The sequence below is a fragment of the Rhincodon typus genome, chromosome 1, assembly GCF_021869965.1.
Source record: "Rhincodon typus isolate 14 chromosome 1, sRhiTyp1.1, whole genome shotgun sequence".
NCBI classification, from domain to species: Eukaryota; Metazoa; Chordata; class Chondrichthyes; order Orectolobiformes; family Rhincodontidae; genus Rhincodon; species Rhincodon typus.
This window is the reverse complement of record NC_063332.1, coordinates 159,786,920-159,804,343: the sequence shown is the minus strand read 5'-3', so window position 1 is coordinate 159,804,343 and position 17,424 is coordinate 159,786,920. Positions and strand designations below refer to the sequence as shown.

General features: G+C 39.0%; 1 protein-coding gene across 12 annotated transcripts in view; it reads right to left on the bottom strand.

Moving 5' to 3' along the window:
* The window catches only part of kiaa0232 (KIAA0232 ortholog), a 114,496-nt gene that overhangs the window by 39,343 nt on the left and 57,729 nt on the right, over positions 1-17,424 (bottom strand). For 11 of the 12 annotated variants that reach the window (XM_048605601.1, XM_048605564.1, XM_048605596.1 and 8 more), the window contains one exon: positions 1,652-1,721. In XM_048605601.1, coding sequence (XP_048461558.1) covers positions 1,652-1,721 — 70 coding nt within the window. Of the gene's footprint in view, positions 1-1,651; positions 1,722-5,109; positions 5,138-17,424 lie in introns of those variants that run through there. The other variant, XM_048605608.1, reaches the window with a different exon arrangement.

Below are 17,424 nucleotides of genomic sequence, written 5' to 3'. Positions count from 1 at the left end.
TGCGTTTTGCACGTACCCTTATATGTATTTGTCCAAACTTCAGCTGTCAAATCGCTTACATTTCAACAAGGCCAGATTAAACAATTTAATTTCTCAGATAGTCCAACAGAACACAGAACAGCTGATCAACTCATTTAGATCTCAGTCCAACTTTTTTTTTTACTGTAACAATCCAAAATAATATATCATGTTTCTATACACAAGTGCAGCACCTTTCTTGACCAAAATACTGCCATGCCACTCACCTTTTAAGCTTGGGATAAAACTTCCAATTACAATGAATGAATTATTAATCAATTTCCGAGTAGGATAGCAAAAAAATATTGCAAGTTTTCTGCAGGTCTGGAACCTTAGGCTAACAAACTTGACTTCAATCTTTTCAACACTGCACTAAATGCCATCAGCAAATACCAATTTAATACAATATGGAAAAGATATAAGGAAGCCCACAGATTCTGGCTGTATGAGAACTGTATTTATTTTGGTTAGGCAATATCAGCCACAGACCGTTTAGCATCACATTGAAACTTAAAATTCTTAGGCAGATTTACTTTGGGAGACATTTTCCTGACAGAGAAGTTTAAAATTAGAGTCACTCTCTCAGAATAACTCTTCAGCTTTTGTGAACGGAGATGAGAATACATTTCTTCCCTCAAAGGGTTGCAGATCTTAGGAGCTTCTGAACCACAGGTCTGTGAATGCAGTGGATATTGAAAAGGTTTATGACTAATGAACAGAATTTTGGATTTTAAAGGGAATCAGGGATGGAGAATAAGGCAGAGCTGAAGTATAAAATTAACCCAAGTCTTTAACGCAAGATAAAGGTCTATGATGGTGAGGAAGGGTCACCAGACCCAAAAAAAGTTAACTGATTTTTTTTCTTCACAGATGCTGCCAGAACTGCTGAGCTTTTCCAGTAACCTCGGTTTTTGTTTCAAAGATGCTGAACTGTCTATTCCTACTCCTTTTTCTTATGTCCTCTAGTCTTTGGAGAAACAATTATGACGTTAAACATCTTTTGACTCCGTGCTTTTTAAAATTTGTGCAAACATGCTTTACTTAAATCTAGTTGATTTTGATCTGACTGATGTAACTCGATTAGAACTACCTTCTAACCATTGTCATTAGGCTTCACTGAGTCAATCATCATTTGAAATAACAATTCTGTAGCACCACATGGTTTCCTGGCCTGTAAATGTGAAAATGAATGCTGAAGCACTCTAAACTAGCATTTCTCTGAGCAACTAAAAAAATTGAGACAGACTAATTTTTAAACAAGTATTCAAAGATAATCAAAGTACAATTTTAATCAATGAGGAAAAATAAAATTTCTTTCCTAATATAAAGTCTACATTTGAAATGGAAGAAGACATCAGTATTTTAAACAGCCAAACAGGTTGATAAGAACAACTTCAATAAAAGTGATTGAAGTTTGTGAATACTTGAAAATTTGAATATAACCAAGATTTTTAAAAAACCCTTGATGTTAACTTTACAGTGGATTCACGTTTTCAAGTGTTCTGGAACTATGCCAGCTTGGGAAATTGCCATGTGACATCTTGGATTCAGACCTTAGGTGTACACCCCCCTGTAGTTTTCTAAAAACTTCAACAGACAGTACTCAAAAACACTTACATTGAAACAAACATACCTTTTTGCTTATTCTGCAGTTCTTTCAATTTGGAACAAAGCTCCTCCACTAAAGTCTCAATTCCAGAACTCTAAGAAAAGAAAAGAAAAGAAATGAAATACAATGATCAAATCCAACTTTAACATTTGAAACAATTCTTATATTTAGGAAGCACTATTTCCTGAGTAAATATTGTGGTGATAACTGATCATGTTTGATGTACATGGTGCAACAGATGCTTTTAGTCAAAAAAGAAGTTCCCATTGTGTTTGGCTTGAAATTTCACAAAACGACTACAGATCAATGTATACTAGTTAATACTAAATCAGCACCTACACAGATGTGGTTAGCTTTCATAGCAACTGATCACAGCACACAAATACCATATAACATAAATTACCTACCATTGTAAAATTCCTGACTTCCCAATTTTCACAAATGAAGAGGCTGAAAAATATTCAAGGTCACATTTCCTAAAGGCACTCAAACTGGTCAAGCCTTGTTTCGGTCTGAACTGGTTGACTACAGAAGGTAGCATAAACACCCAACACAACAGCCAAGTGAAGCAACCAAATCAGAAGAGAAGTTTAATTCTTCTTCAAATCAATCAGATTATGTAACAATAAAATCACATAGCCAAAGTGGTATAGAGAAAGTGACATCAATTTTAAATAACGGCATCATCAAACCTACAAAAGGCATGCATGACAGCACAGATATACTCATCACCTTGAGCTGAAAAATCGCAAAATCAACACTTCATGAAAGCAACATACTTCCCACGGCAGGGAAATCCTAAAATCTTGAAGCAAGAAACAGCTATTACACGTGCAAAGTGACCAGCTTGGTCCAGGTGGCAGTAACCATTCCTCATATTCAGAAGGTTGTGAAATTAGTTCTCAACTCAGCCTTGAGCAAGTAAACTTGGCCAGTGAAATGAGAAATGTGTAAAAGCAGTGTAAATTGGCACATGGTCAGAGGTGACAACTTTGATAGAAGTCGAACTGGGGGAGTCAAAACTTCAACTGTTCTTTTCTCTCTACCGATGCTGCTAAACCTGCCGAGTTTCTCTAGCAATTTCTGTTTCTGTTTGTTTCAAACTGAAGTCTGTCCTAACTGACACCAGACTTTAAGCAGAATTCTCCTGGTGTCCTGCTATCAAATTCTTCTGAACGAGCATCCTAAAACAAGGATAGGTGGCTAATCATCTTGATGCCTTCTGTAAATGTCATTATGTATGAATTGATTGTACATACAGTAACTGCATTTCAAACACTGGTTGAGATGTTTTCCAGAAAGAAAAGTACTAAATCATCTTTTCTTAAGTCAGACTCCACAACAATCACGACACGATAAATTTCATTCATAGAATCATAGAAGCCGTACAGTGTGGAAACAGGCCCTTTGGCCCAACAAGTCCACACTGACCCTCAGGGCATCCCACCCAGACCCATCCCCCTTTAACTCCTCCTAATCTAGGAATCTCTTGAACACTATGGGTAATTTAGCATAGCCAATCCACCTAGCCTGCACATCTTTGGACTGTGGGAGGAAACCGAAGCACCCGGAGGAAACCGACGCAGACACGGGGAGAAAGTGCAAACTCCACACAGACAGTCGCCCAAGGGCGGAATTGAACCCGGGTCCCTAGCACTGAGGCAGCAGTGCTAACCACGGAGCCTGCTTCATATTTCTAGTGATGAGTTTACCGAAGCGGTCAAATTGAGGATTTAAAATCCTACATAGTCCATGCGACTGCCTTGTTCTATCTATTCAGGTAGGAATCATTACAGCACAGGAGGCCACATAGCCAATCAAGTCCACGTTGGCTCAGAGTAGAGCAATCCAGTCAGTCCTATTCTCACTTTCTGTAGTCCTGCATGTTCATCCAACTTCCTTTGGAAACCATCGATTATTTTCACTTCCACCAGCCTGGTCATTAACATTTAATGCATTAAAAGGTGGTTCTTCATATTTCCCGTGTTGCTCTTGCCCAAAATCACAAATCTATCCATAAGTATCTAGTCCTTACAGGATCAACCAACCAAAACAGCGTCTCTTTGGCTACCTTGTTGAGACTTGTAATAATCTTCTATGTCTCTATCAAATCCTTCCTAAAGTCTGTTGTCTAAAACAGATGCAATATTCTAGTGGTGACCAAAGATTTGCATATTCTCTCCTTGGTGCCCAATACTGTTTTTTTGGAAATTGAGAGGAATTACCATTGTTTCTATAATTCAGGGGTTAGGAAATAGGGGAGGGATACTGAGAGATAGACAGATCTGGTTAACACTGGTACGTAACTGGTTTAACCATGGATTATATCTGCTTGACAGCATCAAGCGTTATTGGGCTATGTGCTCCTGTGCCATAGCAATCACTACTCCAGAAGCATCCTGAAAGGTAATCTCAGACTACAGGACTACAGAATGGCTAATCAGTACGTGCCGCAGTCCTCTTTGTCCTATATAAAAGAAATTAACCCCTCACTTGCTCCTGGACTCTACGTATTATCTGAACGAAGCCTGTAACTGTATGCTAATAAGTTCAGAACCACAAACTGTTCGGACACATGCCTTAAACGATACAATTGTAGTTTAGAACTTGGCTGTCATTGACGAGTATGAAGTGCTACTTAAGAACTTTACTGTTAACATCTGGTATAAAGTGAAAGTAAGGACACTAACCATACCTGACAACGTTAACTGGCACACATCAACATATATCCTCATATTTTATATGCTTTATGAATTAAATAAACAAATTACTTAGCTCTTACAAAGGTCTTAATTATTTGACTGAACTTCTAAGCATTTTGCAATGCTGTGTCAACGTCAACACAATTTTGATGAGCCCTGTCTGTAAAAGATATTAAGTATGTATTTCAACTCAAGTGTTAAAAGATTTAACAGAACCAAGCAGCCTCAATCTAACTGAACGTCACATAAAAGAGATGATTACACACGAAATGCTATTTACTAGTCCAGTGTTCAGATACTTAAGTTTTCAACACTCCAAAATACCAGAAATTCAAAAAAAAAGGAAATATTCGAGCAATCAGTTGAAATCGAGTAACTCGGTTACAAAAGTAGATAGTAATTAACATTATAATGCATTGCATTTTGACTGGCAGGCCGAACATTTAATTTTGGTGACCTTTGTGAGTACGTCCTTCTACAGAATTTCTCTTGTACCCATTTAACATAGGCATGTCAAAATTATTACAAAAATATTGTCCTTGTTTCTATTTTTACCAGCTGAACTAATTCAACATCTACTGTTGTGTAGAACCTAACTGAATATCTGTTTCATGCTTCCTTTGAAGGCCTTTGACTTCAAGCCACACAGAACTTTGTCCACATAATTTCAAATGATTACGTTATGCAGTCATTTACTACAAGATTACGAAGCATAGAGAAGCTGACAGACTACAAATGAGAGAAAGATAGAGAATGAGAAAGAAAACGTCAACACTTTACCATCCTGCTTTAGCAGGTAAAAGTTTGCGTGCTCTATGCTCTGCATTTCCTCTTACATCACAGTATCACTATCAGCTGACAAGCTGCATACTGAGTCACAGCAATCCAGTGCAGCCAGCTGTATCAAAAATAGATCACAGCACAGAATGCCAAGCCTCAAAGGACTAGTTATTCCACTTCTTGATAGCAGTGGGTGAAGCTGTACTGCTTACTCAGATGTTAAAACATTTCTAAACCCACGCATAAACTGCTGTGTTGATTTGTTGCCACATTTGATTAAAACAATTTGCAGCGTCATAATCTATCACTTAGCTGTATTTGCTGCCACAGCCACCTCCCTTCAGAACATGCATACATTACTGGTAGGTGACTGGTCTCAAACTAGACCATACTTTCAGCACCATATCTCTGTCAATGTGTGCATACAGATTCAATTCCTTAAAGTTTGCTGCTTGTTTACTTTATATTCTGCTTTTTTAAAACAGCACCAAGAGTTTTATATCCAGCTACATTAGTTCTGTGTCTCCACTAGACATTATTCATCTACTGTCACATTCCAGTTTAATATCCTCCAAGAATACTCGTGGATTGCAGGAAGATTTTACACAGGCTTTAATCAGGTAACCTCAAGCATGATAGGGTCCAAACCACAAACTGAATAAAGGATGAAATCCTGCTACAAGTCAGTACTTCAATTACCAAACCTTGAGAATCATTTTACTTTATACTCCCAACTAATAAAGTAGTGTGACAAGCTCAAGACAGAGTCAAGTGAATGTCCCCATGAAATTAAGAACACACATTTGTGCTTAATATTATAACTGATTCAGCAGTGGGATTGGTCCCTAAAGAACCAAAAACCCTATCAAATAAAAATTAAACTTGCTTACTCCCAAGTGTCTTCATTATTATAAAATAGAGTACGCCCTGAACTTAGACAGCAACTCCAAGGGAGGCTATAAATTATAAACAAATCGTATGTATACCATTCACTTCCTATCCACATTAACTTACTTGCTCTGCCACACTTTGTCAGACACTGCACATATGTATTTGTAGTAGGGACGCTGCATGTCAACATTCTTACAATGGGAAGCTGCAGATCAAGATTTGACTGTCAAATTTCTTCAGGACAGTTTCTGAAGACTTCCTAGACTCTCAACCATATTCTTTGCTTTCCCAAGTATTACGAGCTCAACTTATGGTAATACTGAACTAGTCAGATCCCAGAATGAAATCTGGCTTAACAAAATCAAATGGCCTAACATATCAAATGTTTTATTTTTGCTAGTTTAACGTGGTGGTCAGTAACTGAGCACATTCACAACAGGCTGCCAAAATACTTCCTACTAAGTTCATTACAAGGGGAAAGCACAAACTGTTTTATATTATACAAACAGTATTTGAAATGGTCTTATTACAAATATCAGAAGTAAAGATTAATTCTTTTACACTCAACAATAATCTTACAGATAGTCAAAATTTAGCAAAGAGTTACCCTGTTTCCACTTTAAAGTTCCTTGTCAGTGGGCACAGCGGTACTTGGTTTCTTTCCAGCAAACTTCTGCGTTCAATTGATGTCATTTTCGTTAGTTGATGTCTCTTCCTGAGATTCTTAAACTTCTAATATAGGTTGCGATTTCTTAACAATGATTGCTTGAACTCTTTCCAGAGATGTCTGCTTTGGGAGCTTATTCCTCACTGACATTAGCCACTCAACTTCTTTTCAGTCCAAAGTGCTTGGGAGACTGCTTAGTCAACAGCCTCTTATGCCATGTTCTCCTCCCTGTCTCCTTTAACTTCAAGGGATTAACCATGTGAACTTTTGTGAAAACCCGAATTAAGTAGCTTTTCCAAAGTTACAATGAACGATCTGGAGAATTCCTCCAAAATTTCATCCTCTATAAAAAAAAAAGTGATCTTTCACAAAATTCCTCGTTTCTGAATCACTCAATCTTCAAATGTTCATCAGCTTCCAGCCTCAACCTTTCATCCCCACATAACTTTCCTGAAGAAATTACTTTTGCTACAGCTTTCCAGTCTGTTCACTGGAAAACCTGCCTGAAAAACCATGATAGGATCAGTTTCTCTTCTAGCCATGGCTCCAGCTGAGACAGAGTCCCCAGTCCCACTCCCTTTCTTGCTACTTTACCAAATACGTGATGCCACACCACTGCTTAGGAATGCTTTTGAAGAAGTCACTGACCTGACTTTTATCCTGGTTTGCGTTAAGCTTGTTCTCATTCTGTCTCTGGAGCAATTGTCATCTTATACCAATTGTCATCCAACCTATTTTTCAGGATCAGCCTCCAATCCTCGCCTTTCAAAAGGCTTGAATTGTTTAAAAATGTCTTTTTTTCCATCTCCTGAAACTGGTCTCTTGATACGTGGCCCCTCAGTTCACCTCACTATCCCTTGGTATTTGGTTCAGTCTCTAGTCCCACCAACTAAATATTAGGAAGACTAATACCACTGTCTTGTGTCACTGACTCCATACCTCTCCTGGCAATTATCTCATTGGCAGACTGATTTAGATTGTTCACAACCTTATTGACCTAAGTGACCTCAAGATAATTTTCTAACCACATCTGATCTAACTTTAGGTCACCTTTGTCCAACTCTACAAAATCTACCTATGTCTCAGTTTACTTTCTGCCTTCATTATTTCAAACTGTACAATTCTCATGGATTCCACTTTCCACCTTCTGTAAACATGAGCTCATTCACAACTGTCATGTTCGACACAATGGTAGTGTCATGGTAACCTTACTGTATTAGTCTAGAGGCATAGATTTGTGCTCTGGGTACATGAAATCAAATTCATGGCAGCTCAGTGAGGGTCAATTCAGTTAGTTAATAAGTCTGGAATAAGATGCTCATCTCACTAATAAGAAACTACCTGTTGCTGAAATAAAAATCACATTTGCTTCAATAATGTCCTTTAGGAAAGGAAATTTCCCATCCTTACTTAGTCAAATCTACATGTGACTCCAGACCCAAAACGGATTATTTTCCCTCTGAAATAGCCCAACAAGTCACTCAGTTGTGCCAAGCCACCACAGAAAAACTATGTAATGGGTATATTAAAGACTGCAGTTGTTCAAGAAGCAAGACTATGAAAGTACTACGCCCATAAGAGGGATTTGTTCTGTGCTTTCTCTTGCAGAGAGATGTTGCCACAGTGGTGCAAGAATACCCACTGCTTCTGAAGCAGGCCAACAGCTTTGAGCTCTGAATATTTTTTAAAATTAGACAAAAGAAGCAAGAGTCCGTGGAGCCAGGCTCTCTCAGACCCAGGAAGGCTTTCAATTTGAGTTTCAGTTAGTGAGGTTTCGGCTGTTGTGAACAGCTTAAGTTTTCTGCTGCTAGAGTCTTAGACGAGAGGCTCCCTTTTAGAAATAAAGAGAGGTGGACTGTTTCTTTTAATATTTTGTTCTACTGGACGAGACTAAGAAGACAGCATGCATGAATAACAGTGTTTTGCAGAATTTGCCTTTGGCAAGACTGTGTTTATGGAATGCAGCTATATTGGAACAGTTAATATTTCTTAACTATTAATCATTATTTTAAGTATTTCAATAAAGTTACGCCAATTCTTGTTTCTGTGTGTTTTGACTGTATTTTAAGAATAAAGTGCGTTTTACTTAAAGCTGAGTAGTGGACCAATCAAATTATATCTGCAACACAGCACCTGATACCTGCCTTTAAAAAGTTAGGATCTAGGCTATCTCCTTGATATATTTTGAGGGTTTGGTCTGGTCCATAACACCATTACCTTAATGGCAATTAGAGACGGCCAATAATTATTGGCCTTATAAGTGCTGTTAACATTCCAATTATGAATTTTTAAAATTCTTGATAATCTCTCACCCGTGCTTGCTGACCAATACTGACTTCCGTTTAAGCAATGCCTTGATTTTAAAACTTATCATTCTCCTCAGATCTGTCCATGGCATTGCCTTTCCTTAGATCTAATTTCATCCAGCCTCATAAGCATTTCCTCTTCGCAACGCATACACTCCCGCACAAACTATGCGCAAGCTAGCACTTCTACATTACAGCATGCTATTAAAGATTTTGAAAGGTTTGCACACTATGGAAGAGGGAAAAAGAGCCCAAAACTTGCTCAGATATTTATTGTCCTTCAATTCTGGCTTTTAGCAATCTGGATTCATTATTCCATCATTGCTGGACCTGCCTTCAGCTTCCAAGACACAGAGTTCAAAGATTAACACAGGGTGGAGCGGGAGGAGCACAGACGGCTCGGAAGCAGGGGAGCAAAGTTGATGTTTCGAGTCAGGACCCTTCTTCAGCAATGGGAAAATGATTCAAGAGTTCCTTCCTGAAAGCTCTTGCTATCACTTTCCTCTTTGAAAATTTCATTTAAAAATGATCGAATTGACCACGTTTCAAAAATTTGCCGTAAAATCACCTCATATTGTTTATAAAGGTATTAAGGTTTTAAAACAGATGTAAACTATTTTGCCAATCAAACATGTTCTGCCATTCGAGATCATAATTCTGAAGTCCACTTCTTTTGCCTTTTCCCCACAATTCTCAATTCCTTTACCAATTTAAAATCTAATCTCAGCCTTCAAAAACCTGATGACCTAGCCTCAAAAGCATTCTGCCATAAAGAACTCTACAGATCGATTACCCTCAAAAAAAATCCTTCTAATCTGTTTTAAGTAGTCAACTTCTTATTCTGAGATTGTGCCCTCTGGTCCTAGACTCTCCCATGAGGGGAAACAACTGCTCTGCATTCACCCTGTGAAGCACTTAAGAATGTTAAGTCTCAATCAGGTCTCCCCTTCATTCTGCTAAACTCGAGTGGGTACAAATGCAATCCACTCAACCTCAAGAAAATCACATCATACCCAGAATCAACATAGTGAAGCTTAAATCACTGAATCCCTATGGTGCAAACTGAAGGCATTCAGCCCGGAATCAGCACCAACCCTCCAAAGAGCATTCTACCCTATCCCCATAATCCTGTATTTATTACAACTAATCCACCTAGCCTGCACATCCCTGGACACTATGGATAATTTAGCATGGGCAATCCACTTAACCTATACATCTTTGTTCTGATAGAGGAAACCGGAGCACCCAGCTGAAACTGATACAGGCACAGGCAAGAACGTTCAAACTCCAGTCACCCAAGGCTGAAATTGAACCTGGGTCCCTGGGGCTGTGAAGCTAATTTCTGTGCCACTGTCCCATCCATGCCACTTTCTCTGAACTGCCTCCAGCATCTTTCCTCCGATGAGGGGACCAAAGTTGTTCACAGTATACTAGATATCCCAATTTTTATATTCCGTTCCATTTGAAATAAAAGCCAACAATCCAAGTGCCTTCCCTGTTATCTGAACTTGGATGCAAGCTCTGAGATTCATGCATGAGGAAACCCATACCCCTTCCAAATCTCTGCTGTCGTTGCCTGTAGTCTTTCCTCATTTACTCAGCACTTCAATCCTTCCTGCCAAAGTGCATAGCCTCTCAATATTCCACCTGCCAAGCCTTCACTTTTTCACTTACCCTTTGTATATCCCTCTGTAGACTGTGTCATCCTTACCACTCAATTTCTCACCTATTTGTGTGTCAACTGCAAACTTGGCAGTAGTACATTCACTTCCCGTAGCCAAGTCATCAATATATTGAGAGTAAGTAGTTCCAGCACTGATCCTGTGGAATTGCACGAGTTACTAGTTCAGGTTGCCATCCTGAAAATGTCCCCCGTATCCCAAACATCTATTAGATAATAGATCAGCCATCTCCAATACAAAGGGCTCCTAAGTAGCCTCATGTGTGGCACTTTATCAAACACCATTTGGAAATTCAAAGATGTAACATCTGTTGTGCTCATCAAGCATGATTATCCCTTTATAAAGCCACGCTGACTCTGAAGAGTCACTAGACTCAAAGCATTAATTCTGCCTTCTCTCCACAGATGCCGAGTTTCTACAGCAATTTTGGTTTGCGTTACATCGGTGCTTTTTGCCTAAACCTAACAATTCATAGGAGATTACTACCAGTGCATTCACAATCACTGTAGCTACTTCTTTCAATACCCTAGAAAGCATCTAAAAAGGTTCAAGGGACTCATCGGCCTTCAGCTTTGCCATTAGTTCCCTAGTAGTTTTTCTCTAGTGATAGAGATTGTGCCTATGTTCACTTTGGCCTCCCTCATCCCTTTTTCAGTAAAGTAGTTCTCTGTCCATTTTTATTACTTATGAGTTTGGTCCCAGCTTATTTTCTCCCTTTTAAGAAATCATTTTGTTGGTTTTTACAACGCTCACAATCTTCTAGCTTACCATTAATCTTTGCCACACTATGCATTTTCTTTTAATTTGATACTGTCCTAAATTTCCTTGATTAACCAGTCAGATTATCCTAGAATCCCCCTTTCTCGCTGGGATACATCTTGACTGCAAGTCAAACTATTTTCTTAAACGTCTGTCTCCAGTCCTCAATTGTCTTGTTTGTTAAATGCCTTTCCCAGTCCATTCCAAGAACACTACCCCTCATCCCAATGTAATTACCTTTATTTACATCTAGCACATTTGTTTTCAACATAACATTCTGTTATAATCACTGTTTCATGGGAGATATTTTCCTTAGCCTTCATGTGCATTTAGAATATCACACTGCCAAGGTACATGATATCAAAGTTCCCCATGAGTCCAAAGTTCGTTTTTACGTGCTCTCATTCTCTCCTGATTTATCCTGTCATACATAATAGCTGGCAGGGGTCTCTACCAACTACTCCCACCAGTATCATCTTCCCCTCACCCATATGGCTTCTATATTTTCTGATCCTAGATTGCGTCTTGCAATTGTACTTGTTCCATCTTATACTAACAAAGTTATCTTACTACCCTCCCCTTCACAGAAACAAAAACTAGGAGCAGGAGTTGGCCATTTGGCCCTTTGAGCCTGTTGCCATTCAACAGGATATGGCGGATTCTCTCTCAATGCCATATTCCCACTTTCTCCCCACACCCTTCAATGCCTTCAATATTTAAAGTACTTGCAGCAGTTTGTGTTTTGGGATCAAAAACATTCCAGGGATAAGATAGCCAATGACTGTACCAAGAAGCAAATAGATAAATCATAAGCTTTCATACAAGGAATCTTTATTTCCACCTGCATTCCCAGTCAGAACATTCAGTGAAACAGAAAATTGCATTCAGATACTCTACATTGCTGTTGCAATGATACAAAGTTCTAGCTAATGAGATAATAATTGGAAGCGCGCCCAAAATGTCTCCTTCATATGGAGAAGGTAATTTCAATCCAACTGTAAAGGTGCCACGTTATGTATTTATATCGCAAAGGAGATACCTCAAAATCTACCAACAGGGAAGTCATTAAATCATAGAACGCTATTACCATGAGGCCATTCACCCAGTCATATCCATGTCACTTGTCAGATACACTTAGATAAACCCACTTACCAGCCTTTTCCCTCTGACAATAATCCAGAGAGTACTGCACTCAAGGACCTACTTCTTAGCCTCCTGCCTAACTTCCTATATGCTTTATGCAGAGTCTCATCCTTTTCCCTACCTATCAACCTCCTAAGTGATAGTGAGGGAAAAAAGGATGATGCTGCTACAGTAGAAAAGGGGAACAAGACTAATAGTCAAGGGAGACAAGAGCTCGGCAGAGAACGAGGTAAGACCAATAAACTAAACTGCATTTACTTTGACGCAAGAGGCCTGACAGGTAAGGCAGATGAACTTACAGCAGGGTGGGGAACATGGGACTGGGATATAATAGCTATTACAGAAACGTGGCTCAAGCACAGAAAGGAAAGGACTGATAGCTTAAGTGTTCTGGGGTATAGATGCAATAGCAAGCGAGGTGGGGGTTGGTCATGGTTTTTGGTCAGGAAGAACATTACAGCTGTACTTAGGGAGGATAACCCTGGTGGATCATCCAGGTAAGTTGTGTGGGTGGAACTGAGAAATAAGAAAGGGATGATCACCTTGTTGGGATTGTATTATAGGCTCCCAGTGGAAAATTGAGAAGCAAATATCTAAGGAGAACTCTGACATCTAAGAATAGTAAAGGTCTGGGTTTGTACTTTTCCAAACAGTGTCATGGGTTTGGATGGGGAGGAATTTGTTAACAGTGTACAAGAAAACTCTTTTATTCAATACGTGGATGTACCTACTAAAGAAGGAGCCATACATGACCTTCTCTGGGGAAATAAGGCAGGGCAAGTGACTGAAGTGTCAGTGGGGGAACATTTTGGGGCAAGTGATCATAATTGCATTAATATTAAAATAGTAATGGAAGAGAGACTGACCTAAAGGTTCCAAGTTCTAAACTGGATTAAGGCCAATTTTGATGTTATGAGACAGGAACTTTCAAAAGTTGCATGGGGGAGGCTACTGCAGGTAAACGGATGGTTGGAAAGTGGGAGGCCTTCAAAAATGTGCACGCTCTCACAGCCAGTATGTTCTTGTTAGTGTGAAGGACAAGGTTCGTGGATATAGGGAATGCTGGATGATTATAAAAATTGAGGCTCTGGTCAAGAAAAAGGAGGTGGTATAGATCAGATGTTGGCAGCTGGGATCAAATGAATCCCTAGAAGAGTACAAGGGTAGGAGGAGTATACTTGAGGGAAATCAGGAGGGCAACAAGGGGGGAGAATCCAAAAAGATTCTCTCAGTACATTAAAGGGCAAAAGCGTAACTAAGGAAGGAATAAGGCCCCAAAAAGATCAGCAAAGCCGTCTACTTGTGGAACCACAGGAGATGGGGCAAGATATTAAACAAGAATTTTACAATGTTTACTGTGGAGAGGGAGATAGAAACTAGGGAACTTGGGAAAATAAATTGTGATGTCTTGAGAAGAGTTCCTATTACAGAAGAGTTTATGCTAGACATCTTAAAACACAAAAGGTAGGTAAATCCCTAGGACCTGATCAGGTGTTTCCCAAAACTTTGTGGGAAGTTAGAGAAGAGATTGCTGGGCCCCTTGACAAGATATCTGTATCATCGATAGCCACAGGCGAGGTGCTGGAAGACTCTAGGTTGGCTAACGTTGTGCCATTATTTATGGAGATAAAAAGGAAAAGCCAGGGAACGACAGGCCAGTGAACCTTACATGAGTGATGGGCAAATTGTTGGACAGGATTCTAAAGGATAGGATTTACGTACATTTGGAAAGGCAAGGACCAATTAGGGATAGTCAACATGGCTGTGTGTGGGAAATTGGTCTCAAGAACTTGTTTGAATTTTTTAAAGAAGAAATGACGAAGAGGATTGATGAAGGCAGTGGTGGGCTTCAGGAAAGTGATCCACAAGGTTCTGCATGGTAGGCTGGTTAGCAAGGTTAGATCACATGATCTGAGGGGGGCTAGCCAATTGGATACAAAATTAGCTTGAAGGTAGGAGCGAGGGTGATGGCGGACGGTACGATTACAACGTTTAAAAGGCACCTGGATGGGTACGTGAATAGGATAGGCTTAGTGGGATAAGGGCCAAATGCTGGCAAATGGGAGTAGGTCGAATTTGGATGCCTGGTCAGCACAGATGAGTTAGACTGAAGCGTCTGTTCCATGCTGTATGACTATGACTTTATAACGATTCAAAGCCACAACAGAATCTGCCTCCATCACAATTGAGCAGTGCACTCTGGATCAATACGATTTCACAGCTCAAATGTAAAAGGATTCAAGTGTACTCATGCACGAACCACAAAAATGTTAGTGATCAGGTACAGCAAGTAATTCAGAAAGCTAAAAATGTTCTCATCTATTGCAGGAGGCATTGAATACAAAAATAAGTAGTTACACGCCTCAATTAAATAGGACACAAGACCACATTTGGAGTACTGCAAATAAGTTTAGTCATTCTATTTCAGGAAGAACGTAAATGAATTGGAAGCAGACTTAAGAGGAAAGGTTGAACAGGCTAGGTTAGTATCTACAGTAGTTTAAAAAAGTATGAGATACCTTGATTAAAGCAAGGATTTGAGGCTTCTTGACAAGCTAGATGTGCAGAGAGAATGTTTCCTCTTATGGGAAAATCTAGAAACTTGTGTCACTCGTGTTTAAAAAGTGCATGCCACCCATTTAAAATGGAGATTTAAAGTTTTTCTGACAGTGTTTTGAATTCTTTTCTGGTAAAAGGTGATGGAAAAATCCTTCAATATTTTAAAGCAGAGGTATGCAGATTCTCTCAGATTTCACATTAAAAGTCAGATCAACCATGATCTTACAAGATGGCAGAGCAGGCTCAAGGGGCTAAATGGCCCATTCCTGCTTCTAATTTGTTTTTTCATATGTATATGTTTACTGTGTAAAAAAAGCATTCCTCCTGTAATAATTAAGAGATCAACAGGGTTTTGAGAGTAGTGTTTTCAAGATAGTGACATAACTGACAACAAAGCAATCAACACAATTTTGAAAATCCTAAAATTTTCAGGACAGTTTGGAGGAGACAATGATTGGAGTCAGGAATAAGTATAGCCACTCTCTTTCAAAGGAGTTTTTCAGAGCAGTTCAACGGATAAGATAACTCAGCAGAACTTTATACAGCTTCCAAACACAAGTTTGGTTAAAAATCTGCATGCTATTACAGGCTAAGAAAGTTTGAATGCGTGCATGTAAGACAATGCCACAATTCACAGTCAAGAAAATGGGAAGATTCAGTGAAGTAGATGCAAGATTTGATGCAGAGGGGTAACTTCTCCAGACTTTATGTAAATTGGCGTCAAGTAATAAGTCATAAACTGATTTCCTGGGTATTTTAAAAACTTTTCTAAAGCATATTCTTTAGTTAGATAAAAATTAAGATTTCTTGCTTCGTGGAATAGCCTTCTGCTCTGTTGTTTAAGGAAATCTGCAGCCTCGCATGAATAACTTATCAACCATGTTGACTAACTCAACAAAACAAGAAAGTAAACATAGAATCCATCATGCTACGTTTCACTTTGGTGTATGACTTGTTGAGTAATATTACGTCAGATTACAACACTGGCTGCCATTGGTTCTTTTTCTTTATAAGCATTATGCCCATGGGAATGGTTTCTTCTTCCAACCTACTTTCTAGTCCCCTCATAATACTGAGCACTACTAAATTTCCTCAACCTTTTCTCCCCCAAGAATCAGCTCAGCTTCATCAACCTACTAAACTAAAATCTCTCATCCTGGAACCATTCTTGTACAGCTTTCCCCTAAAGCCTTCAGAATCTTCCTCATGTGTGGTGCCCAGAATTGGATGTAAGACTCCAGCTAATGTTGATCAATTTTGTTTTACTGTAATGGTTAATCATAACTTCTGTGCTTTTGTGACATGCCCTTACTTATAAAGTCCAGGATCCTTTCAGCAATATTAACTGCTTCCTCAGTCTGCCCTGCCCACTTCAAAAATTCATACACATCACTGGGTCCCTCTGCTGCTGCACCCTTTGGAATTGTACCCTTTATTTCGTATTGCCTCTCCTATTCTTCATATCAAAAGTAATCTCTTCACACCATTTCTCAGCAATAAATTTCATATATCACAAGAGTGTTTTGTCTTTCTATACTCTGTTGTGTTCAAACATATTATCAACCAGACATTCACAAGTACTTTTTTTCTAAGTAGCTTACACTGTCTTTCATCCCCCAGGAAACTCTTCGGCTTGGTTTAATACCTTTCTGTCTCTTGGTAATGAAACTCAACTATACCAGAACTATCTCCTCTTTAAAAGACAGCCTATTATTCATTTGTAGTCTTGCCTGCCAATCTTTGTTTCTAATCTACCATGGTGAGATCTGCTCTTAACCCACTGAAATTGACCTTCTTCAATATCATATGGTTTACATGAACTATGAAAAAAGAAAATCAGAATTTAAAGCTGTTCTTCTCCAAATGTTGCCCCTTGTTTTGAGCTAAGCTCCGTGATAACAGTTGCCCAGTTCAAGAAAAGCTTTTAAGCTGCATCTTAAAATAAGATGCAATCATTCTGTTTTCACAACAATATGGCCAGTAACAATCTATTTTACTGAACTATGAAGCAAAGCCTAAACTAATTCAATATAGTACTAAACTGGAAATACATTAAATACTGAAGATATTGAATAACTAGTTACACTAAGAATGACTGCAAATATTTGGATTAATGCATTCAAAGTGATGTAGTGTGTATGCAGATGAACTGAAATTAAACCAATAGAGCCAACATATATGCACGGATAACTGAAATAGACAACTGTCAATACTGGCATTATCGTAGGAGCAAGACACCACAGGTTTCAGAGATCGGAGGAACTGCAGATGCTGGAAAATCTGAGATAACAAGGTGTAGAGCTGGATG